The sequence below is a fragment of the Dendropsophus ebraccatus genome, chromosome 11 (genome assembly GCF_027789765.1).
Source record: "Dendropsophus ebraccatus isolate aDenEbr1 chromosome 11, aDenEbr1.pat, whole genome shotgun sequence".
In the NCBI taxonomy this organism is placed as follows: Eukaryota; Metazoa; Chordata; class Amphibia; order Anura; family Hylidae; genus Dendropsophus; species Dendropsophus ebraccatus.
The window spans coordinates 33759426-33785527 of NC_091464.1; the positions used below are offsets into that span (position 1 = coordinate 33759426).

At 41.8% G+C, this 26102-nt stretch overlaps 1 protein-coding gene across 1 annotated transcript; it reads right to left on the minus strand.

Moving 5' to 3' along the window:
• Positions 1–1513: 1513 nt before the first annotated feature.
• On the minus strand, positions 1514–24039 carry CD99 (CD99 molecule (Xg blood group)). Its single transcript, XM_069945277.1, has 13 exons — positions 23968–24039; positions 23247–23306; positions 22488–22541; positions 21966–21998; positions 19305–19367; positions 18479–18526; positions 11388–11408; positions 11063–11083; positions 8483–8506; positions 7456–7479; positions 4429–4542; positions 3759–3812; positions 1514–1791 (listed from the first exon to the last, which is right to left on the minus strand). The coding sequence occupies exons 5-13, from the start codon at positions 19345–19347 to the stop codon at positions 1766–1768; spliced, it is 375 nt and encodes a 124-aa protein (XP_069801378.1). The 5' UTR covers positions 19348–19367; positions 21966–21998; positions 22488–22541; positions 23247–23306; positions 23968–24039; the 3' UTR covers positions 1514–1765.
• Between the last annotated feature and the right edge of the window lie 2063 nt (positions 24040–26102).

Genomic DNA, 26102 nt, shown 5'->3' on the forward strand with positions numbered 1-26102 from the left:
ACATGCTGCATGAAAAAGAGAAAGAAAGCTAGAAGGCAACCTGCTGACAAATGCCATATACAGGATAAATAATGGCCAGATATAGTGACGCTTTTCTTGTACACACACAGGACAGCCTGAAACGACAGGCACACTTTAACCAACTAAAAATATATAGGGAGACAAGCAACAAGGTGATACATTCCCTTTAACACAGCCACAGACCTTTGTGGTCCCAACAAGTCTAAAAAAGAGTGGCAGACAGAAAAAAGCAGTCTAATAAAAGATTATGTTACAATGTGCATTTGCACACTACGGAAATCACGCACAAAACTTGCCATGGATTACGTCTCCCCCCCCACCCCCACCCCCCCGGCATTCTGCCAATCCTATAGGCTCCATTCTATAGTCAGATGGATTCCGTTGTCCGCCCAAAGAAGTGACATGTCAATTCTTTGGGCGGACAACTGAATCCGCCTGAGTACAGAATGGAGTCTAGCAGGAGCGTGCACGGAATCCACTGCAAGTTATCCGTGTGATTTCCTTAGCGTGCAAGGGCCCTTAGAAAGAAGTCTGGCCAGGCCTTTAAGCGAAGGCAAAGAGCTGCGCCACTAACATGTAAACCTAAAAAAACACACACAAATTCATGACCTCTTGTCATTTCTGATAATTTTTTCTACAAGCTGTTCTGGAAAGTGTACTTATGACTTCTACTGAACACCACAGCACAGTGACACATGTCAAGGATCCATTTGTGCTCCTTTTTACATGTGGTCATTAAAAAAGTACAAAAACAGTCAAGCACATATCACCATGTCATTTCCAAGGATTAGCCTGCTGTATGTCCAAAGATTACCCCCTCCCACACTATAGGACCTAAGAACTGCAGTTCTTGGTTGTATAATGTTATCCCAGCAGCTGGATGTTCAGATGTGAGTGGATCACATGTGGCCAGACTAACCATAAAGTCCTTAGAATTCTTCATGACCTTAGACAGCGCTTAATGTACTCAATAAATCCTTCCTGAACCGATACGTACAGTATACAGCAACTCCTCCTCGCAAATGGGAGGTGCAAGAAAGTAGTGCAAGCTGTATACTAACTAGCTGGTGTAGATGTGATACAGCCCCATTCCTCACCATCATCTTCTGGTCATAATCATAACCAGAAGTGATTTATGGATTTTCCACCTTCATTCCCCTCCATGAAGCTGATAAAGGTGGAAAAAAACACTTAACTGTATCCAAAGTAACTGGGCATAAATTCTAATTTTAACAATGAGAATATTGATGAACTTACAAAAAGTGTAAATCCATAAACATTCCCATCTTTAACTGTAACTATTTACGCATAGGGGAAAATATATTTCAATAGGGTTGTATGTAACGTAAAACAAATTGTATTTGTTTCCAAGGTATATACAGCCAAAAGAAACAAAAATATTAAAATAACAAAAAAAAAAGGAGGGACAGCACAGAAGTACTAACCTAGTTTTGGAAGGAAAGTTAATGTTAACATTTCTTGTTTAAAAAAAAAACAAAAAAAAAAAAACACAACTTAGACGTAACAGGGAAGTCAAACAAAGATGTAAGCTTAAACATGTAACAGTCACAATTTGACCAAGAACATAATTAATGTCCAGAAAATATTTCGGGCTGTGCCGCTTCCAGCTGTCCGCTCGAGCCTGCTGAACTTTCATTCTAAAAAAACACCCTGTAGATGTCGTTCACAGGAATTGCATTCTGGTGGGCAGCTTTAGGACATGTCGGTGATTCAATTCCAGCATCTATTTCGCAAGCAGATTACTTTGAGCTGCAGGAGAAAGCAGAAACACACACATCACAACATGATCGCAATGCCCAGACTAGTGATCATGCAGTAGAATACAAGGAAGCCCAGTGTTGTCACCTCTAGCCATAAGCCCACCAACCCTGAAATACTGTGTATGTCATTTTTGAGTTTAAAAAGCTATGGGATTTCTGCGACAGACTGTCCTCCAAATCTGCAAAGTATTTTACAATGAAGAAATCCATTGTAGGTGCATAGGTTACATTTATTTAAAAAAAAAAAAGTGATTGGAAGGCTTTATGTAATGTTCAATGTAATGTCCCCCCTTCAGAGCAGGAGTACATGGTGTCTGCTTTCAGATGAGTAAACAATGAAACATCACTCTATCCATTACCCGGATATGAGGAGAAAGTCAGCTAAATAAATATTCTCTGGGTAATATCAAACAGTGTGCAGGGAAAACAGTAATAAATAATAAATAGAGATGATCGAACCTGGAGCATGCTCGAGTCGATCTGAACCCGATCGTTCGGCATTTGATTAGCGGTGGCTGCTGAAGTTGGATAGAGCCATAAGGCTATGTGGAACACATGGATATAGCCATTGGCTGTATCCATGTTTTCCAGACAACCTTAGAACTTTATCCAAGTTCAGCAGCCCCAGCTAATCAAATACCGAACGTTCGGGTTTGGATGGACTCGAACCCGAACCCGGTTCACTCATCTCTAATAATAAAGTTAAAAAAAGAAAGAGTCCATCAAGTTTAACCTAGAGAAATCCTACTGTGTTGATCCAGAGAAAGGCAAAAACAGTCATGAGGCAGATGCCAAGTGCCCCATCACACGGAGAAAATTCCTTCCCGACTCCAATGGCAATGAGAATAATCCCTGAATCAGCGTCCTATCACATGAAATCTAATGCTCATAACTTGTAATAATATATTTTTTATCCAGGCCTCCCTTGAACTTATTTAAGGAATTGGCCATGACAAGATCATGTGGCAGAGAGTTCCATAGTCTCACTGCTCGTACAGTAAAGAATCCACATCTGTGCTGATGGTCAAACGTAGATGTAGAGGATGCCCCCTTGTAATGGTTAAATGGTTAGAGGCCTAGGTGTAAAAAGATCACTACAAAGATCTCTGTACTGCCCGCTGCACTACACCACACTATATGTCAGCATCTCTTTGGTGGTAAGATGCCGAAAGTGTATTATAAAAGGTCATTATAAAACATGAGACATGTCATAGAGACATCATAGACATGTCAAAAGTTTATTTTATAATGACAGATACACTTAAGGGCTAGCTATGATAGTGTATGTGTTGCTGTTTGTGTATAAGGGACACATAATATACACTTCTCTCTCTTCTCTGGCTGCTCCTGCCTCCTTATCTGTGGCTTTTATTATAGCAAGAAAGGTTTAACCCTTTGACTGCTTTTCTCCAGATATTTCTGGTACATTAGCAGCAGAAGAGCAGTAGAAGGGTTAAACCTGACCTGCTGTAATAAATAAAGAGTTACAGATAAGGAGACGTGAACAGCCTGCGCTGTAGCTACACCTCTGGTTCTCATCTCCCATTACTTTATTAGCCTTGGCAGCTGCTGCCTGGCACTGATCACTAAAGTGGAGTTTACAGTCCACCAATACCCCCAGGTCCTTTTCAGAAGCATGATACAGCAGAAGCTACAAATTCTATCCTTTATAACAGGGATGGGGAACCTTCAGCCCTCCAGCTGTTGCAAAACTACAATTCCCATCATGTCTGGACAACCGAAGCTTTAGCTTTGGCTCTCCAGGCATGGAGGGAATTGTAGTTTTGCAACAGCTGGAGGGCCAAAGGTTCCCCATCTCTGCTTTATAACTTATAGCTAAGCAGATCTATGTATCCACCTTTACTCCTTTCACTGCATGTTCATAAATTGAATTATATGAAGAGCATGGAGGAATCAGACACTCCATAAGCAAGCATTCCCTACCACAAAGCCTACCTTGAGGATCTTGGTCTCCTTTATGACTCTCCATGTTCACATTTTCTGGATCTTCTGAAATGAGTTACAATTGTGTAAATCTTAATATCACTAAATGCAGAAGCATAATTGTTCCATATTTACTGAAAGCAGCCAATAATAACCAGAGCTCCTACACAAGCCTTCATTACTAGAGATGAGCGAACCCCGAGCATGCTTGAGTCGATCCGAACCCGAACGTTCGGCATTTGATTAGCGGTGGCTGCTGAAGTTGGATAAAGCTCTAAGGCTATGTGGAAAACATGGATATAGTCATTGGCTGTATCCATGTTTTCCAGACAACCTTAGAGCTTTATCCAAGTTCAGCAGCCGCCACTAATCAAATGCCGAACGTTCGGGTTCGGATCAACACGAACCCGAACTTGGTTTGCTCATCTCTAATCATTACAATGTCAAAGTTCAAACTGATTGATCCCGCCGATTGCTAGATGGAGCTTGTACTCTATTCATCTCAGGAGTCAGACACCATAGACCTACTACAGAAACTACTCCTGCATTGATAGGGTATGTGCACACTACGGAATCCTGACTCCATTTACTTTTAGATATAAATGTTTTGGTCTCAAGGTGAATGTGCACCAAGTTTTTTTGCATGACCAAAGAAAACATAGGAAGACTTTTAGTGGTTTACCTGAGGCACCTTTGAAGCACAGCTTTTTCTTCTGGTAAGCTATAAAACTTGATACCGCCCCGACTGCTGCCACAGCCACCGCACTGACAACGCCGGCCAATACACTCTGATTGCCTGTAATGTACACAACAATGAAGGTTATTACTGAAAGTGCATAGAGATCAGTGCATGTACACCGCTCTCAGGGTATGCTCATACAGTGTGGAGAAGTCTTCTGCATTAGACTTGTGTGTGAAGATTCCTCAGGGTATAAGTAGCAGCAAAAAACTGAGATTTGCAGAAATCTGCAATAAAACTGCACAAAATTCAACTTGTGGTGTAAATATTAAATCCATAGCATGCCAATTTATGTTGTGGATACGCTGTGGATTTATGGTGGATTTTCCCCACTGACTTTACAGGGAAAGAAAATTTTTGCAATAAATCTACCGTGTTGCAGATTTTAAAAGGGACAGGGGTGTAATCTTGTTGGGAAAGGCCAGATAAATAATCTGCTCTGTTAATTTCAGTACAGCCTAGGTCATATATTAACCCCTTAAGGTCAAAGCCAATTTTCGTTTTTGCACTTTTTCCATTTTATGTTTAAAAGTCCATAGCGCTTGCATTTTTTCACCTAGAGACTTATTTGAGTGCTTATTTTTTGCGAAACCAATTGTAGTTTGCAATGACAGGCATTATTTTTCCATAAAATATGCTGCGAAACCGGAAAAAAATCATTTGCGCTGTCAAATTGAAAAAAAGAAAACAAATTTGTTTTGATTTCGGGGAGTTTTGCATTTACGCCGTTCGCCCTATGGTAAAACTGACTTGTTATGCATGTTCCTCAAGTCGTTACGATTACAACGATATATAACATGTATAACTTTTATATTATGTGATGGCTTTTAAAAAATTCAAACCATTGTTAACAAACATACGTTCCTTAAAATCGCTCTATTCCCAGGCTTATAGCGCTTTTATCCTTTGGTCTATGGGGCTGTGTCAGGTGTCATTTTTTGCGCCATGATGTGTTCTTTCTATCGGTACCTTGATAGCGCATATACGACTTTTTGATCACTTTTTATTAAAAAATTTTCTGGATTTCATGCGACCTAAATTGCGCAATTTTGCACTTTGGAATTTTTTTGCGCTTACGCCATTTACCGTGCGAGATCAGGAATGTGATTAATTAATAGTTCAGGCGATTACGTGCGCAGCGATAGCAAACATGTTTATTTATTTGTTTATTTAATAATTTATATTTATAAAATGGGAAAAGGGGGGTGATTTGGACTTTTATTAGGGGAGGGGATTTTTTATTAATAAAAACACTTTTTTACTTTTATTTTTACATAAACTAGAAGCCCCCCTGGGGGACTTGTATATACACAGCACTGATCTCTCATAGAGATCAATGCTGTGTATATACACAGCAAAGATCCATTAGATCGGTCATAGATTACTATGGCCTGCTGCAGGCCATAGCAATCTATTGCCGAGCCGGGATCAGCATCATTCCGACGCTGAGGCCCGGGCCGGCCATAAGAACGGATCTGTGCCACTAGACACCAGGGATGTGCAATACAAAGCACTTTAATGCAGCTGTCAGGTTTGACAGCTGCATTGAAGTGCTTAATTAGCCGGCGCGGCAACAGGACCCGCGCTGGCTAATAGCGGCAGATTGCAGCCGGGATCGGTGCCGTTCAGAGCAGGGTCCCGGTGGGACCCCGCTCTGAACACCCCCTGCGGCACCATGACGTACCAGGTACGTCATGGGTCGCTAAGGGGTTAATAGACACTGCAGCACATTTTTTCAAGTGTCCTCCTCACTTAAAAAATAAAAAATGTGAAAAGTTTTGATCTCTAGGTTTGATGAGAGTCCTACCCAGTCACGTCTTTTCAAATGTTTCTGATGCCTTGGTCAGGGTAAAAAATTATCTTTTAATCTGCAGCAGCCGAGTCAATGAGGTGTGGCTTACAGCATCCATGCCCTAGGCCAGAGACGCCTCTTCTTTCTTCCTCCCCACCCTCCTTGCCGTTAGGTACAACCCTTAGATTTTTCCTATTCACCGCTTGTCTAAACAGTGCCACGCCTCATTGACTCGGCTGCTCCAGAATAAAAGATCATTTTTTACCCTATGGGTCCATTTACACAGAAATATTATCTGACAGATTATCTGCCAAAGCCAAAGCCAGGAATGGTTTTGAAAAGAGGAGAAATCTCAGAATTTCCTTTATGACCTGATCTCTGTTTATAGTCTGTTCCTGGCATTGGCTTCAAATCTTTGGCAGATAATCTTTCTGTGTAAACGGACCCTAACTGAGGCACCAGGCACATTTTAAAAACACAAACTGGAAGGACTTGCTCTATTTAAAGGGACGGTCACAGTGGTTTGGGGTGGGTGGGCTTGCAGATATAGTATCGCTTTGATATAGAATCCATCTCCTGCAGTAAGATGGCGAGAGCAGCGCTCAGTTATTAGCGCTCCCTGCTCGTTTCAGCACCAGTCATTGGGGTTCTAACAACCAGACCTTGACCAATAAAAACTTCTGACGTGTCTTCATGATATTATTCTATTTTTAAATGACAGGTACACTTTAAAATGTAATTTGCCGAATCTGCAATAGGGTCTACAGTGAAAAATTCACAACAAATCCACAAGTTTTTTCCACTGCAGATTTAATCTTGGAAGCCCTATGGATTTTCCTATTTGAAGAATAAACAGTATTTGTGCTACGTGTAGTTGTAGCCTTACAATTTACTCTCTTGGCATAAGGAAAACATGTTCCTTGCTCCTTTATGTATCTTACTATAGTAACCACAACCTGCATTTTATTAGCAGCTTTCTTGAGACTAATAGATAATCACAAGCCACCTTCATAATTCAGAGAATCTGCACCGTAAAAAGGTGCTGGGGCAAGTTACATAACCCAAAAGGGGCTGTGTTATTTTAGGTTTTTTTTGTTTTTTTAAGGAGGGGGGGGGGGTGTCAATGAGTACAATGTAATTTACACCCAATTCCCAAGCAGTTTCTGAAATGGCATTACCTTCTTGACCCTGTTCTGCTCCACCTATAAAGTAAGAAAATATTTGGCAATTAATGTAAGTTCAATCGTTAAATCCTCTGTTGGTCCGGTACTTTCCAAGTGAGATGCAAAGCAAATTCCAATAAGCATGCATGATACAGTATGGTGGAAGAGCATAGGCTGAATGAAGGAGAAAGCCATGATTGTTAGTGCATGCAAATTGATAAGTTATGTAGCTTACTCTTGGAAGTTTCTATATTTGCCCCTAAAGAAAGTATGCCCCTAAAGGTAAGATCCACCTGGTGACACTTTAAAACACCATATTGAGGAATTCTTTTCTCAGCAATTCCCAAAAACAGAAATGTCTTTATATGCAGGCTTCCCAAATTCCTGCAGAGTATTATATATTTTTCTATTTTGACCTTATTGGACCTTAAAGGAGAAGTCCAGCAATTTTTTCATTTTGCAGGGGGGAGCGACCACACATTGAACAAATCATTACTCACCTCTCCCCGTGCCTTTGCAGTGCTTAACCAGTCAGTGACTAGGGAGGAGCACTTCTGCATTCACCGCTAAGCGGGCAATCCATCAGCCAGGTCAGGTATTACACCCCCCCAACCGAGCAGAGACAACATCGGGACTCAGGGTAATTGCCTTGCAGGGGGTGTCATGGAGCCTGTGCTGTGGTGCTTCGGGGACATGAGAAGAGGTGTAAGTAGTGATTGTTTATTATTTTCTTTTTCTAGCGGACAAATTTTTAAAAAAAGCCAGACTTCTCCTTTAAACATGATCTCCATATTATCTCTGGAGAATGCAAGGTGATGTACAAGATGCCTGCAGGGTGGTGGTAAGGAATTATTACCCGCATGCTCCTGCTTGTAGGGAAGGTGGGGGGATTCTGATAATATTTCACAAGGGTTTTGCTGCTAAAGTAATTCCACACTACCATATTAAAGTGTCTCAAAAGAAAAGAAGGGAAATAACAGTTTTTAGAGCCTTGAAGACGGAAGTTCATATACTATACAGTGATGAGGAGAAGCAGACATACCAGCGGATGGTTGCATTGAACGACCTAGCAAAAGTTGCAAGTAAAAATATATACACATTACAAAAAAAATAAATAAAAAAAAAATCACCCAAAAATACATGAAAGTATTCAATATCTGAAACATCCAGCTTCTGGCTGTACAAGGTTTTGTGATGTTCATGATATAAAGTGGTTGTATATATTAACAACATCAATGGGTGTCTTAAAAGGGTACTCATGGCTTTTAAAATGACAGACACTTTGATGGAAGGGGGCTGGGTCCTGAGACCCCTACTGATCGCTAAAATGAATGGATAAGCAGAAACAAATGGGCACAGTGCTCAGCTAAGCGTTTAATTTAGTGATTGTAGGGGACAGGGCCGGCTCCAGGTTTTTGTGGGCCCTTGGGCGACAGAGCCTCGGCGGGCCCCATTGAGGAGCAAATCATGGAGATACAGGTGAGGAAAGATATGCAGCAGAAGAAACATGCGGCTGCTTCATATCTTTCTCCTCCTGTGTCTCCTGATCTCTGCGGTAGTCAGGACTCTGGAGGAGTCAGACACAGTGACAGGATGAGGGGTAACAATCACTGCTGAGTAAGGGTAAATTCACAAGGGCGGTTCCCCAGCGGATTTAACAATGCAAATTCACCGCTGAAACCGCTGTGGATCCTTCCCCTGTGAATTCCAATGTGATTACATACTCGCAGCGGGATTCTCATCTCGCTGCCAGTATGTAAGTCCCGGCCCCATTAACCCCCACCGCCCGGGATAATACATTACCGGCAGCGAGATCCGGCCGTGTCTGAGGCTCCCAGCTCCCACGCAGCCAATCAGTGCACGGCCCCGACACAGTCACTGATTAGCTGCGCGGGACCTCCGGGAGCCTCAAATGCGGCCGATAGCGGTGCAGGTAATTTATCATCCTGGGCGGCAGGGGTTAATGGGGCCGGGACTTACATACTGGCAGCGAGATGAGAATCCCGCTGCGAGTATGCAATCACATTGGAATTCACAGGGGAAGGATCCACAGCGGTTTCAGCGGTGAATTTGCATTGTTAAATCCGCTGCGGAACCGCCCTTGTGAATTTACCCTAAGGTCCAGCTTGCACAATGCTAAAAATGGCCCTAAAACTAGAAGCCCCAACTGTTCATATTATATACAAATATAACACATGAACATGCTGAGACCTCTAGTTCTAATTAATACAGGTCCTGCAGTGATATATATATATATATATATATATATATATATATATATATATATATATAAATAATCTCTATATCTCTCACTGCAGGACCTGTATACCCAAAGCAACTAGAACACTATTAGTTTACACAGCCTACCTTTCTGCCCTCTATCAGGTGTCCAATCACATGACCTGTGACATGATCACAGGTCCTTCTCCTGGCCCCATAGATCTCCCAGCAGAGGAATATAGCCTCTCCCACACATGAGACTGGTCACATGGGCATGACCTCATCAAAGGTCCTTTACACCTCCAGCCGGCCCTGGAAGGAAGACATGATGTGCCCGGGGACCCCAGTATGTATCGGCGGGCCCCAAACTGTCACATGCGGCCTCTAGGGGCCCAGTCCCCTCTGTTACTACACTTTTTTTTTTTTTACTAACAGAAAAAGAAATGTAGCAACAGACGGACTGGGCCCCTAGAGGAGCTGTGGGCCCCGGCACTTGCCCTAGTCAGCCGGGTGCTGACGCCGGCCCTGGTAGGGGGTCTCAGCACGCAAACCCACAATGATAAAAACCTCTGACATATCCCTATAACATCAGCTGAAGTGCCACTACCGTAGGCATTTTGGGATTGATTGGGATACAGGAGCTGTATGAACACTGCCTAGAGGTGGCGGAAGTCTGCAGACCACACTTATCTTACTGGGCTCACATACTAAGTGACAAGTCATACGACTTGTCATATTCCAAGAACAAACCTCAGGCGGGTGCGGTTTCTCCGGTTTAGGTTCCTGCCCTAGGGCACTCTCTATTTCTTTGTCTAGTAACATTTTTATCTCATAGCTTCTTCTTTATGGATACCTGTCACTTACAAAATCTACGCAACCACATAACCGCACAACTCCAACAGTGTAACAGTGTCCAAAAGACATAACCTACTACTTTTTGTGGACAATTCTTTAACAAAGATTCCCTATAACTGGCAACCAATATTTCTTTACGTTAAAAAAATATACATATATATATATTTTTAATAGATACATTTAATATAGCGTAGTTTTGGCCAAGTGACAAATGATTTCTTTGGCTTAGCAGATGAAAAGCGTGGCATGGAAAGAAACCTATTCAGAAGAGCAAGCATGTTTAGCATTCTGGGTGTCAAACAGCTTTAGATGATATGTAATAAAGCAGTAAAGCAAGGTGGAGCGTTATTAGCATGGCCATTAACACTACTTTATGCCATTGATCATTCTGACCATCAAAGCTTGGACAGGTGGCAGCGTGGGAGCTAGCATGTATCGGGCGGCCCGTCATGCTCACATTACAAGCAGCGCTGCTGCAAGGAAACATTCTCACTGCTGCTCGTTTAAGTGCATTTTAGGCATTATTAGAAAAGCATCTACCACTTACCATGCGGCTTATTGTCATGTCCTGCAATAAAGAGATAAAAATACACCGTAAATATATAAATATGTATATTCTCACATGGTAGCATGTAACATCACAATGTATAGAAAGCATGGAGGTGATACAGCTAGGCATAGATTTTCCCATAGCAATCACAGATCAGCTCTCATTGGTTTATATGGGGAAATCAGGCAGATTGATAAATCCAGGCTAATAGATATGTATGAAATGGATTTAACATGTCATTGAGACGGGTCTTTTATACTCACATACATTGTAACCTACCTTTAGTGTGATATATTAACCAAGTATTAGATCTCTTACTTACCACTTGGCCTGTCGTCTTGTCCTGAAATAGGAAACAAAACAAAAAAATGTACATGAAGCTATATAGTAGTATAATCACACAACCTTAGGAGGCATGTCAAAGCTGTCTATACAACATGATAGGAAATTAATGCTTATTGTTGAGAACATTGTCCAGAATAGTCACACCAGACACAAAATTAATTTATATGGGTTGTTGGTTTATAATAAGTTTCATAGCTGTGTTTTTAACATATGATAAAAAGAGTTTGGAGACTTTCACAATTCTGCCATTAGGGGCATTAGAGAGTCAACTAGTACAGCAGCCCCCATTGCACAGCAGCCAGACCCCAGACCTGACCAGAGCAAGGGGTGAAATTATCCCCTAGAACTACAACCTCCATCATGCCCTGTTGACAGTTCATAATGGGAGTTGTAGTTCTGCAACAGATTAGAGAATGACACAGTACATGAGGGGAAGACAGTGGCACAGCAAAACTACATCCCCCAGCATGGTGTATAGGGAAAGCTGTAGAACAACATCTCCCGGCATGATGTGTGTGGTAAGTTGTAGTACCACATCTCCCAGCATGTTGTGTGGGGTAATATGCAAGACTACACCTCCAAGCATGACGTGGTTATAGGTAGGACTACATCTCCCAGCATGATGTGCGTAGTAATATGCAGGATAGCTCAGTGGCTGACACCCAGCACCCAGACTACACAGGGAACAGAGTTTGTCTTGTGTAGCGGTGGCCATGTGCATCTGCTGCTCAGCTCCTGTTTGCCAATTAGCTGAGGGGACTTCCTGAGACTTCACAACCCTGAATCCAGGAGGCAGCTGCCCAGTGGGTTGGAATGGCATACAAGAGCCAGGGAGGAGAGTCCATAATATTTTTTTCATCACAATTTAATACATAGAAAAACTCTCCTATCTGGACAACCCCTTTAAATGACTGGCATTGGAATGACACTCTTGCATTTGGGCCATGTCCATTCTTTGAGCAGAGAGGGTAAAAAGCAGAGGTGCGTGAGCCCTCCTGTAGAGACACTGTGTGACACTGAGGCAGGCAGGATTCCACTGATTTTGCTCAGTGTGAACTGGCCCTAGGGGGGAGATTTATCAAAGGGTGTAAACTATACAATGGTGTAAACTCCTCAGCTTTCAACTCGTGAAATAAGAGCTGAGCTGTATAGGTTGTAGGGCCGTTCTATGACCTCCCTTCCCTGCAAGTGCACGCTTTGCGGGGTTATCGGTCGCTGGCTGGCACAGTGGTGAGTTAGTGTAGAGACTCATGTGAACCAGGGGACCTGCACGTGGTACATGGGGCAATATGGTTTGATCAAATTATATACCAACATCCTGGCATTGGTTTTTAAATGTAGCCGAGAGGCGTTAGTGTCAGCCATAGGTGTGATGTGCAGTAGCTCCCTTCTCTCCATGTCCGTATAAAAGCTGAGCTGTGATTGGTTGCTGTGGACAGTTTACACCAGCGTATAGTTTACACCCTTTCATAAATCTGGGCCTAATCTGTAAAATACTATTCTGATGGCATAGATATTGGGGTGGTATTTCATATATAAAGCATTGCCACAGACATGTTACATGTGAAACAAAGCAACAACTAAATGCGAGTTCAGGGAAGAAATAGATTGCGACCAGTGGGGTCTACCATCTACCCATTCATTCTTAGGATGTGCATGTCTGTCTGGGGCTGACTGCATGTGTGTCTGTTCTCCACAGAAATAACTAGGGGATGCAAAAACTGCAGAGCTGGGTCACATTGCATATGACTTTAGATTTAGAAGAATGTCCTCTAACTGTATACTGTATAGGACTTGTCCACTGCCAGGTGATGAGCAATCACTACATCGCTATGACTGATATTTCAAGTGGTATATGTTGCTAAGTGATAGACGAAAACAGGAAACCACCACACTGCAATCTGGTATGTAAGGAACCAAATGTGTCAGAAAATTATTCACCACTGAGGAAGTACAGCATATCCTATCCTATTGTCTGTGTGCAGAAAACAATGCCAGGATGAGCAGTATACACATTACTATGACAACTGCTCTATCCACACAGTGACAATATTATATATATATATATATATATATATATATATATATATATATATATATATATATATCATATTTGCCAACAGTGTCGGTTTTGCCGGGACTGTCCCGATTTTGAGGAGTCAGTCCTGGCAAAACCATTTCCCGGATGTGTCACGAAAGCTCCACCCCTGCCACAGAAGCCCTGTCCCCTGCCACGGAAGCCCCACTCCTCCTCCGGGGAGCCTTTAAGCAGAGGTTCTTCCTTGGGTGGCACCTTTTCAGGGGGTAGCAGTATGATGATGGAGGGGCAGGAGGATGAAGAGGGTAATAGTATGATCATATGGGGTGCAGCTGCATCATATGGGCACAAACTATCAGTATATACAGTCGTCAGTAGAGGGCTATCTCTGGGCCACAGCCTGTATGCTTCTCTGAAATGGGGTGTGTAATATACTGGGGACCTGATACTGGTGCTTGTAATATACTGGGGACCTGATACTGGGGTGTATAATATACTGGGGACCTGATACTGGAGTGAATTATACTGGGGACCTAACACTGGGGTGTGCAATATACTGGGGACATTATACTGGGGTGTGTAATATACTGGGGACCTGATACTGGGGTGTGTAATATGCTGGGGACCTGATACTGGGGTGGGCAGTGCTCCTTTTGTGTTGTTCTGATTGTAAAATTAACTGGAAATGTCTGGAAAAAAAACACCCACTGGTGACAAGCCACACCCCACTAACCAGGGCTGTGGAACCGGAGTCGTAGTCGGACACTGGCCCTATTACATAAGGGGGGTTATGGAAAAGTTGTCGGTCACTATTTTGCAGTATGTTTCTGAGCTGGAAGAGTCCATTGTGTGGGAGGAGATCTGTGCTGTTCTCTTCCTGGATGCTGGATGACTGTATATGAGCAGCAGTGTAATATGAAGATATCCTGTGTAATATAGACGAGGAGGAGGAGGAGAAGACATAAGTAGTGTAAATGTAACCTCTGTCCTCAGTGTGGTGTTTTCTCTCTGGGAGAAGATTGTGTGTTTTTCTTCAGTGTTCTATGGCTGCAGCTGTGTGTGTGTGTGTGTATGTATGTGTGCTATGGCTGCAGTAGGCTGTGTGTGCTATGACTGCAGCAGACTGTGTGTGTATGCTATGGCTGCAGCAGGCTGTGTGTGTGTGTGTGTGTGTGTGTGTGTGTGCTATTGCGTGCCCCCACAGTGACCTTCTATATCACTGTGTGACCTCTATATCACTATGTGTGACTCCTCTCTATATCACTATGTGTACCCCCTGTATATCACTATGGCTGACCTTTATATTACAGGGATCTGGCAGTGTTAGCAGTGTTCCTTTAAGTATGGTGAATATTTAGTTAGAGACATAGAAGACTGTCAGCAGGAAAAGACCACCTGCTTCATCTAGTCTAGTTGTGAGTAGTTCAGGACAAGGAGGCTGGGGACTGGCTGCATCCACTGCACACACAGGAGAATCTGCTTTATATACAGTATTTCTTTATTCCCTCAGAAGTCGCCCCAGGATCATGTAGAACATTAGGGAGACGCTGCTGAGCCAGTGTGATAAAAATCTCTCCTGGTATATGACCGGCCATTTATGAAGGAGCAGGAGTCGGAGTCAAGAGTCAAAGTCGGTCCTGATAAAATTCAGGAGTTGGAGCTGCGGCTTATAGACTCCACAGCCCTGCAACTAACCACACCCACAATAGGGCACACCCCACAGTGGCCACACCCGCAATAAGTCACACCCCTTGCTGTCAACACTAAAGTGTCCCTGGAAAAAAATTTCAAATATTGACAACTATGATACTTTTGTCACTTGTTTTTGAAGTTGTGTGAACACTGTCCTACTCCTGCTCTCAGTTAATGAATTTCTTAACATACCCATCTATTCAATGCATGTTCTCTCTGGTCATTTCATGGTTAACCTGGTCTGGCCCACTATAAGTTGTTCAGTATCACCTCAGTGAGACGCTGGCTATTAAGTGTTCTCAGCTCAGCGTATCCTATTGCTCTCTTTGCCTCATTATATTCCCTTTTGCTCTGTTCCTTGTCTATCCTTGTTATCCACCCATCCTGACCTTGTGACTTTGTTTATTGGATTCTAATTTTGTACTTTTGCTGCCCATAATTGTGACCCCGGAATGGTTACTATCCTTTGTTACGTTTGTTTGTCTTGTCCATAGTCTGTGTATCACATACTTAGGTTAGGGACTGTCTTTGTGGTTGTCCACAGCCGCTTAGGCCCGATTGAGGCAAGTCAGCAGGCAGAGTGAGGGGGGACGAGTGCAGGGTTCCTTGTCTGTGTCCTCCTTGTCTCTTCCCTGACTGAGCATTCCCACAGTTGTAACTATATATTTTTTTTCTCTCTCTTTTTCATTCATCGTCTCTCTTTAGCAGGTATATCGTACACCAGCTACTTTCCCATAAGTGGCAGAGCGGATGTAAGCGATGAGGCGTGAAAATGATGCAGCTCAACCACAACAGAGACCATGGGCCCGAGGCAGACGGTTGAGTAAATTCATCTGTCTTAAAGTAATGGTTGGTTTAGGTGACTTTACAGAATAAACCACTATGTGGGTGTACATGAGTAATAACACTATTTTGGGTCATTGTATGATTTGTTTCCTACATTTATCTAAAGTTTTAAGTTTTACTCCTTTGCAGACTATGTAATTGTAAATCTAAATGTCAGCTTTCCCTGAGCTGTGCTCTATGAGGCAGATACCAGCTACAATACTGTCTGCGAAAGACATGAAGAGAAGATTTGTCTCATGTGCACACACAGAAGCTGCGGCGGCAGCATGGCGGCCATTATACACAAATACTGTACAGTGCTGCTGTTATTCCAATATATATATATATATATATATATATATATATATATATATATATTCCCTCTGCAATTGCCCTCTTCCCTCTACCTTCTCCATAGATTTCTGTGCACAGAGACTGTAAGGCCTAATTCACATGTCCCTTGGTTGCGGATGCGCACCAGACGGCGGTGGGGGCTCCAGCTAGGTGATCCATGCACGGATCGTGTGAATGAGGTCTATTCTTAATTTAAGGGAGCCTGCCAGCAAAATTATGTCAGCCTAACCTTGGACAGCATCCAGGTCCCTATACACCTTATACTTGACTCTCCCTACACTATGATCTTTCGGACATCGGTTTTGAGGGTGTATGGACAACGGCATGCTTGTAAAACAAATCTGAATGCTTGTTGCTTCATATAGGAACCTATAACTGTGCCAGAGTTGTAGTAACTTTTCCTTTTTATCACCATACAGATTACAAGATCATTAGCCTGACCTGAAAAGCACTGTTTATAGCAGAGTCAGGGAAATCGCTACCGACTTCCCAATAGCTTTTATTTTGTTGGAAACACTACAAACGCTTGGATATGGCTGGGTTCACACTACATTTTTGCAATCTGTTTTTTCTTCTGTTTTTGCAAAAAAAAAACTGATGAAAAAACTGTGTGCATCAGTTTTGATCCGTTTTTCCACTGCCTTGCATTATAAAAAAAAAAAAGTGTCAAAACGCATTCTTTTTTTTAACGTACACAAAAATGTAGCCGACCACATTTTTTGTGTACATTAAAAAATGGATAGGTTTTGATCCTCTATTTTATAAAATAAAAATGAATGAAAAGACGGATCAAAATGGATGCACACAAAAGCATCCGTTTTTTGCAAAAACTGGTGAAAAAAACGGATTGCAAAAACGCAGTGTGAACCCAGCCTACTATGCAAAACAGAACATGAACAGAACCCAAGGTGCAATCCATCTTTAAAGCGACTCTGTACCCACAATCTGACCCCCCCAAATCACTTGTACCTTCGGATAGCTGCTTTTTTTTATTATTTTTATATTATTATTATTATTATAATTATTATTATTACTCCCGCAGTATTAATATACATATTTCAGTGCAATCATACTACAAGTAGCCCTGCTGGTTGTAGGAATTAAAGTGACTCGGTAACCACAATCTGCCCCACCCCCTAAAAAAAAAAAACACTTGTACCTTTAGATAGCTGCTTTTAATCCAACATCTGTCCTGGGGTCCATTCGGCAGGTGATGCAGTTATTTTCCTAAAAAACAACTTTTAAACTTGCAGCCCCATGCCAAAGGGGAGTATCTGTGTCCTAACTTTGCACCACCCCTCCGGGAGGAGGGACGGAGGGGTGGTGCAAGTGTAGCGCACAGAAACTCCCGTTTGGCACGGGCTGCAAGTTTAAAAGTAGTTTTTTAGGACAATAACTGCATCACCTGCCGAATGGACCCCAGGACAGATGTTGGATTAAACGCAGCTATCTAAAGGTACAAGTGTTTGTTTTTTTAGGGGGTGGGGCAGATTGTGGTTACCGAGTCACTTTAATTCCTACAACCAGCAGGGCTACTTGTAGTATGATTGCACTGAAATATGTATATTAATACTGCGGGAGTAATAATAATAATAATAATAATATAAAAATATAGTAATAATTATTAACTATATTATTGTTATTATTACTATTATTATCAGAGAAGAATTACACTACTGCTTTCGTTTACACCCAATCTGTGTTATTCTAAAGGGGACATGTTCCCTTTCTGCTGTCCACTCACACTAAGTAGGAAACTTTGTAGTGTACAGTATTAAAAAAAAAAAAAAAATCTAAGTGACTATGACTTTAGAAATCTTCTGACATGATCAAAGTGCGGTATCTAGGAATAAAAGTTCTGAAAACAATCTGTGTTACTTTGTTTGTTGGTTTAGAACAGCAGCACATTTCACCTTCAAAAGATCAATGGTCCAATTGTGTTAACTCCAAGCAAATACACATTACTGCCTAACCGTGTTTACATAACATCATGAATAGTGAATGGTACCCTCTGAAACAGGAAATAATGGAATGCAAAGCTGCAATAAGAAGTGTAGGTATGTAAACTGGAATGCATACTAGAAACACATCCAGACAAAGGATCTATTTTATTACTTTGTTCTACAAATAAAACATGTGTACAAAAGTGGGTACCTTACCGTGAGGGTCAGCAAAACCACCGTCACCCAGATCACGGTCACCAAAGTCTATAAAGGATAGAACAACAAGACACAAATGAAAGACTGGCCACAATTAGATACATTATACATACAGTACATCATACACACACATTCTGTGAGTTTTATTCACACAGACCTACACACTTTAGACACCAATGGAGCCTTTTTAGCTCTGTTCCAGTTATATGCTTGGAATCTAGTTTTTCCCTGCTACTTATATCGCGCCAACATTTTCAGCAGCGCTGTACAAAGGTGGTTTATGACTGACACCAGTTCCTCTCCCCAGTTGATGCTAAAAAAATTTCCTCTCAGAAATGTGCCATGTGTCTTCTTTTTATATAAGGTTGAAAATAACTCTTGGACATAGTTTGCTGGTTTTCACACGTCAGTTTTTGGAAAACTGCTACTGAAAAAAAAAAAAAATGATGAAAAAAATGGGTGTATTTGTTTGCATCCATTTTGATCCGTTTTTCCATTGACTTCTATTATTAAAAAAAAAAAAAAACATCAAAACGCATGCGCTGTTTTAATGTACACAAAAACACGGTCAACCACATTGCTAACAAAATGGATGTGTTTTGATCCTTTTTTATAATGGAAGTCAATGGAAAAAAACATCCTTTTTTCAAAGAAAAATTGATGGAAGAAAAACAAACTGCAAAAAAAATGCAGTGTAAACCTAGCCTAAGCTGTTTAGGTTTTTTTTTTTTAACTTTAACCAGTCAATCCCGACAAAAATTTGATTTATTGCTATGAAAAAGAAAGTCAATTAGCTCCAAGCAAGCGGATTCAGCAGGTTACTTACCAAGTCCCCCTTCACCACCACCCTGATCTGGCTGAGGCTTCATAGGTGGTTTATTGGTTGGATCTGTAAGAAAAGTGCAAAAAAATCAGGAGGTACAATATAGCCAGAAGGGTAGGAGATCTTGCCTCATAGTGATGATTATGATTAGAACTGGGTAAAAAAAAAGCTTGTTGGTTCTGTGGGCCCCACAGCTTGAAGTCATCACAAAACAGATTGTCTAAATCATGTTTTTATCATGAACAGCTCAGCCTCCCCTCCTCTCCCCATGAACATTTCCCCATTTCTGTCTCAATGGGAACCTGTCAATTATTGCTTATCAGAAACATAAAACCTCCACTCCAACCACTGGGTAAAATTGGGCGCTGGTCCAAGATAGGAAAAAATTCCAAAATGGAGATTAAAAAGTATGTATATTTATTAAAACACAACGCGTTTCAAAGTCGTGCTGACTTCTTTCTCAAGTGTATAACTTGAGAAAGAAGTCAGCACGACTTTGAAACGCGTTGTGTTTTAATAAATATACATACTTTTTTATCTCCATTTTGGAATTTTTTCCTATTTTGGACCAGCGCCCGATTTTACCCAGTGGTTGGAGTGGAGGTTTTATGTTTCTGGTAATACCTGTTTGGTTTCTGGGAGTGGCTGCGGTCCACACACATGTGAGCATTGAGAGTTGTGCCTTGCATTTGCACAACCACACCAGGTGAGAGTCCTCCTATTACTCACCCAAGTCTTGCAGACCCCACACATTGGAGCGCTGTTCACATTTATCTTTTCAATTATTGCTTATGACCATGGGGTTTGCTGTAAAACATCTCTCTAAATGCTGGTAAAAACTGCTCAGAAGGTTGCCCCAGATTATAATGTCCAAAAATGTAAACGTTAGCAAAGAAAGAATATGTTTCAGTAACTTGTGCTAATCATTTAAAAAAAAATATTCTAAGTGATGTGTTCCTTTTAAGAAGGGTGAACACCTCTTCCAAATGAGTAAGAGAAACCTGCCTTAGGGTGCCTTTACACTGAGAGATTTATCTGACCGATTTTTGAAGCCAAAGCCAGGAATGGATTTGAAAAGAGAAGAAATCTCAGTCTTTCTTTTATGACCTGTTCCCTGTTTATAGCCTGTTCCTGGCTTTGGCTTCAATGATCTGTCAGATAAATCTCTCTGTGTAAAGGCACCGTTATGCTGCTGTCACACATACACAACAGTATTTTGGCCAATGGTTACCTCAGTTAAAAAGCCACAACCGGAAGTAGATCCAGCAGGAAGCAGAAGTAAAGTCCTTCCTTTATAGTGATCATTCCTTTGGAATCCACTTGAGGTTTGGGCTCACAAACTGCAGTAGAAAGTTCCCAAAAAACTGCTGACAGCAGCGTTAAAGGGGTTATCGAGGATTAGAAAAAAAACAGATACTAACTTACCAAAACAGCACCACTCCTCTCCTCAGGTTGTGTGTGGTATTTCAATTCACATCCATTCACTTTAATAGAACTGAGCTACAAAACCCACACCCAAACTGAGGGCAGGAACATGATTTGTGCAAGTAAATGCAGGTTTTCCCAATAACTGATGCAAGAACAGTTACCCCAACAGCAGCTTCTAGAGACTATACAGCCTGTATCCTCACAGACTGCTACATAGGGGAACACCCACCCATCCTCCTCCTCAGCATTCCATGTATCAGAGTACAGCAATATGATCACCCCACCTCCCATCCCTGGTATTAGGCACCCCTCACCTGCACATCTGGGCAGCCTTCCAAGCACAGGGCATATATCCCAATGTTGCCAATATTCCAGATGATTGCCAGGGATACTTTGCTTATGCAATCAGATGTATCACAGTAGTACATGTCAGTGGAGGGACAAGGGTATTTCCATCTTAACGAACAGGGCTTGTCAAGTTAAATATTTCTGTTTTTGTAGACATTCCCAACTGTAAATGTTAAAAGGGGAACCCTGGCTAAGGGTGCCTTCACACCTACCGTATTGCAGCAGAAAATCCGCAGCGGATCCGCAGCAGATTTAACTAAATGAATGAACACAGCATCAAATCCACACTTACAAATCTGCTGCGGATCCGCAGCGGATTTGACAGTGCGTTTTTAATGCTGTGTTTATTCATCTAGTTAAATCTGCTGCAGATCTGCTGCGGATCCGCAGCGGATTTTCTGCTGCGATACAGTAGGTGTGAAGGCACCCTAAATATAAAAGTCGAGGGCCAGCAGAAGAAGGGGCACTATAAAAAAAAAAACTATACTTACCCATCCGTGTGCCCCCACTCCAGTTTCTCCCAGCTTCCTGTATTGTCACGGCTCAGCAGAAAGTACCCGCTCAGCCAGTGACTGCAGTGTTGTCCTGCTCCAGTCGCTGACTGGCTGAAAGGGCATTTCTAAGCCGGGACGTTACACTGCTGGAGCGGGAGCCCTGCAGGAGACCTGCGGGGGTGCACAGGGGCACAGAGACAGATAAGTATTGATTCTTTATTACGTTACCCCTACCCCTTGCCGGCCCTGGATTTTAAGATTAACCTGGAGTTCTCCATAGGGACTTTGTATGAGAATTTTTTTCTTGCTAAAAAGCTTCAGACTCAATATAAAACATATATAATACTACATAGTATAAAACTGTAATATAATATATTAATAAAGTCGTTTTTACCATCTCCTCCTAGAGCATCTCCCAAGTTAAATCCTGCAAAAAAAAAATAATAATAATAATTAGCGGCTAAACAGGCCAATATTGCCCTATGAAGTAGTTTCTAAAATCATAGTTGATTGGTTGCACATCTCTCGGTGAGATAGAGGATAGTCAGCCAGCAAATAATGGCAGTCAAGAGCAGCAAGAATGATCCAGATCAATATTCAACCGTTGTTCAACGGGTACGTTCACACTTCGGAATTGACGTGTCAATTCTTTGGGCAGATGGCAGAGTTCGTGTGAGACATCCTATTCAATCAAAGAGACAGGCGGAACTACAACCCGCATGAAATTCCACACTGATTCTGTAGTGTGAACATATCCCAACATGCTCAGCAAACAAATGGAGGTCTATGTTGTCAGACAATGTAATATTGCCCTTATTGTCCTTTTACAGTGAGCTCAGTTGGTCTTTGGTAATTTAGGTGTCTTAATGTATAAAAGAAGTTTGCATCAGAAAAATTTAGGGATGCAACAACTTACCATCATCTTCAACACCATCTGGTTGAGGTTTTGGAGTTGGCTTCTTGGGGGCTTCTTAGCAGATAAAAAAATAAAATAAGCATACATTAACATAGAACTTACATGCATTGGCCCAGGCCGTTAGCAAAATCTACGTCACAATATAATGGGAATTCCGAGTTTGAGCGTGTCCTCCATTTTGGTGGTACGACTTTGTGGCAAATTTGGTGCCATAAAATGTGTCACACACTATAGTGAACCACTAGCGTTTTACATGACTGTACCCTCCATGCCCCCTTTGTGGGAAAGAGAAAAACAAGCACTCACAGAGGTTGTTAAGGTGTCATATAAAAAAGGAGCAAAACACACTATAAATGTTGGTGGGAAAAAAATAAGCACCAAATTTTGGCGCATCGGAGGACAAAAATGTGGCACAGCGCAGTTAAAACCACAGTTTTTGGACCTACAGAAGCCAAATTACTTCTACTATATAGGTGTTGTGTAGCTTTTCCTGGACAGTTTACCCTGTTTCAGTGGCTTCTGCCACTCTTGGAGGAGATCTCATGGGTGGGACATTTCTTGGCATATCTTTCTATTAATAAACCCCTAGTGGGTGATAAAACCGTATGTTTTATCTTTTAAGATATGACAGATGCCAGACTCCTTAGCAGCAGGACATTTTTTTATATTTCTCTTTGTCAATTGCTTCTTAGCATCAGAGCAGATGCTAAGTATGTAATGTATGGATCCAGCAGAATGATTCAGGATTATACAACTTACCAGTTACGCTACGCACAGTATTACCACCCGGTTGTGGTTCAGGTTTTGTAGTTGGCTTCACTGTGAAAAAAAGACAAGAATCAAAATTTATCCTATGCCTCATGCAATATATTGCTACTGGGAGAATTTATCAAGACTGGTGTATTGGTACGCTAATCTTCCTTAAAACCCTGCCTCCATGCTGAATTTATTGAGAGACACACACATCTCAGTCAGTCCAACAAATCTGGATCTGGTGCAAAGGCGTAGCTAGGATTCATGGGCCCTATAGCAAAAAAAACTGTATGTGGGGGTATGCTGGTGTGAGACCCATAGAGGTAGACCATGCTTTGCTGGGGCGGGCCCCCCTGCCGCACAGGCACTGTAGTGGCTGCGTGGTCTGCCTCTATAGTAGCTATGGTGTAAAATTTATCATGATAAATAAGGCACAAGGGAGGCCACATATTGTCTGCGCCTTGCCGCTTCCTCTTCTACCCATAAGGCTAGAAAAAGTGGCAGATTTTTTATTTTTTGCCGATAAAAGATCCCCCCCCCATAATAGTCCTGTACATTAACCAGCCTCTTCTACCTTAGTTTCTTCTACAGTCCCATAGAGTTAGAAATGGAGGGGCAATGTACATCCTCCACTGCTGCTCCATTCTAAGAGGCGCACTTGGGGCATAACAAGACATAAAACTGCAACAATATGTTGTACAGACACAATTATTAAAGTAATAATTACCGTCATCAAAAACATCTTCCAAATTAAAATCTGCAACAAAATAAAAAAGAAAAATCTTGAGGTGAGAATCAGATACAATAGTTATAATAGGTCATGAAATTGCATAAAATCAACAGGTATAGAACTAAAAAACATATTGCTATGAAATATTGCTATATAGCAGGGGAAGGGAAGAGGCGAGCAGCACGGGACAGGCAAGGTGAGGGAACAGAGGTGAAGGGAACTGTACAAGCACGGGAAGGGAAGTAAGTGACAACGGACAGGCACGGGGAGGGGGAAAGGTGAAGGGCACTGTACAAGCATGGGGAGGGAGAGAGAGAGGTGGTCGGCACTATACAAGCACAGGGAGGGAGAGGGTGAGCAGCAACAGGTGGTGGTCAATGTCGGGGGGGGGGGCGGAAGGGAGATGCCTTATTGGTATGTCTTATTTTAAGAGGATGTCTTATTTTCAGGGAAACACAGTATACCTAAAGACCTTATGACAGCTGATATGAATAGCTAATTGTCAAAGAAATGTCAATATTCTAATATAGCCTACAGTATGCGAGGTATAAAAGAATAGATACTGCTAAATAGATTTGTGTTCAGAGGATTGCTCATCACCTAGGTGTCAGTTAAGGTATAATTGGTATTCATTTTATGGTGTTAAAATAATATTTCTTGGTTAAAAATCAGTAGGCCTATCCTAATTTTTAGCAAGGGAAAAAAAATGAAAGAATGAACGCAGGTAAATAAAGTACAAAATGTTTCAGTAAATGTAAAGACTCCTTATAGTATAAACGATATATAAATAATCATGTGTACATGGCACAAATTGTGATTGGTAGGGCTCCAAGTCATATGACAAGTGTTTGTTAAAGTATTTGCCATTTAATGTGTACCAGTTGTTTCAGATGTTTGATAGCAGGAGAAGACCCCTCTTTTGTCTGATAAGATATATTACATTAAGAAGATTTATACCTGGAAGTTTAGCAGGCCATTTATCAGTAAATCAGAAGTGGTAGCAAACGTATTTTGAAGGTGTATGGACATATTTCTGTTGGTTTCAGAAGCCATCTTAAAGCTATGGTCTTGTCCCAATTAGAATCTAGTAGTTTGATCCATCTATCCTGCTGCTAGTTTAACTTAGAAGAGATTTAAAAAAAATAGTGACGTCGCTCTGGTCCTCCCTGCTGGTTTCATTAACACAGCTACAGTGATAATGTGGCCATGTCACCAATGCAGGCCAATCACTGACATCAGTGGTATCATACCAACTACCGCTCAGGCCAATGACTGGATGCGACGAAAACAGGCAGGTCATCTCTACAGGGGAAGTCAATTAAGCCAGCATGGAGGACCAGGGCGACATCATTGGACAGAACAAATATAGTTACTTAGAGTTATAAAGTTAGTACGGTTAAGAAGGGAAAAAAAAAAAAAAAAAAGACACGTCCATCAAGTTTAACCAAGGAGGAGGTGGATAATAAAATGCTTGATTATCCAACTGTTTAATTTTACTAGGACACAAAGAATTTTTAAAATAACTCATGTAACCACTTAAAACTATTTAAAAGGAGAAATCTGAGGGTTTTTTGTTTTTTTTTAATGGCAGAGCACTAAATTACCTCTACCATCTTGCCTACGATCCGCAATCTGACCGGCCGCTTGAGCCCCGCCAGGCTCCAGAATTTTCCTGTCACAGCCACAACCTGGCTGATGGACTAGCCGCTCAGCCAGTCACTCCCAGAGTCGTAACGTCATCACAACTCGGGGGGGAAGTGCCTTCCGGCAGGAGTCCTAGGGCCTGTCAAATGGTGGATCGCAGACACAGGAAAAGGTAAGTTAGTGCCATTTGTTTTTTTCCTCCCGAACCCTGCCGGAAAAAAACCTGAGGCCGGATTTTTTTAAGGTAAATATCCTGTGTTGCGCTTTATGGAAACCCTAACACTTAAAGGGTTATCCAGCGAAAATCTTTTTCTTTCAAATCAACTGGTGTCAGAAAGTTGTATAGATTTGTAATTTACTTCTATTACAAAAATCTCAAGCCTTCCCATACGTATTAGCTGCTGTATGTCCTGCAGCAAATGTTGTTATATTTTCAGTCTGACACAGTGCTCTCTGCTGACATCTCTGGCCGAGACAGGAACTGTCCA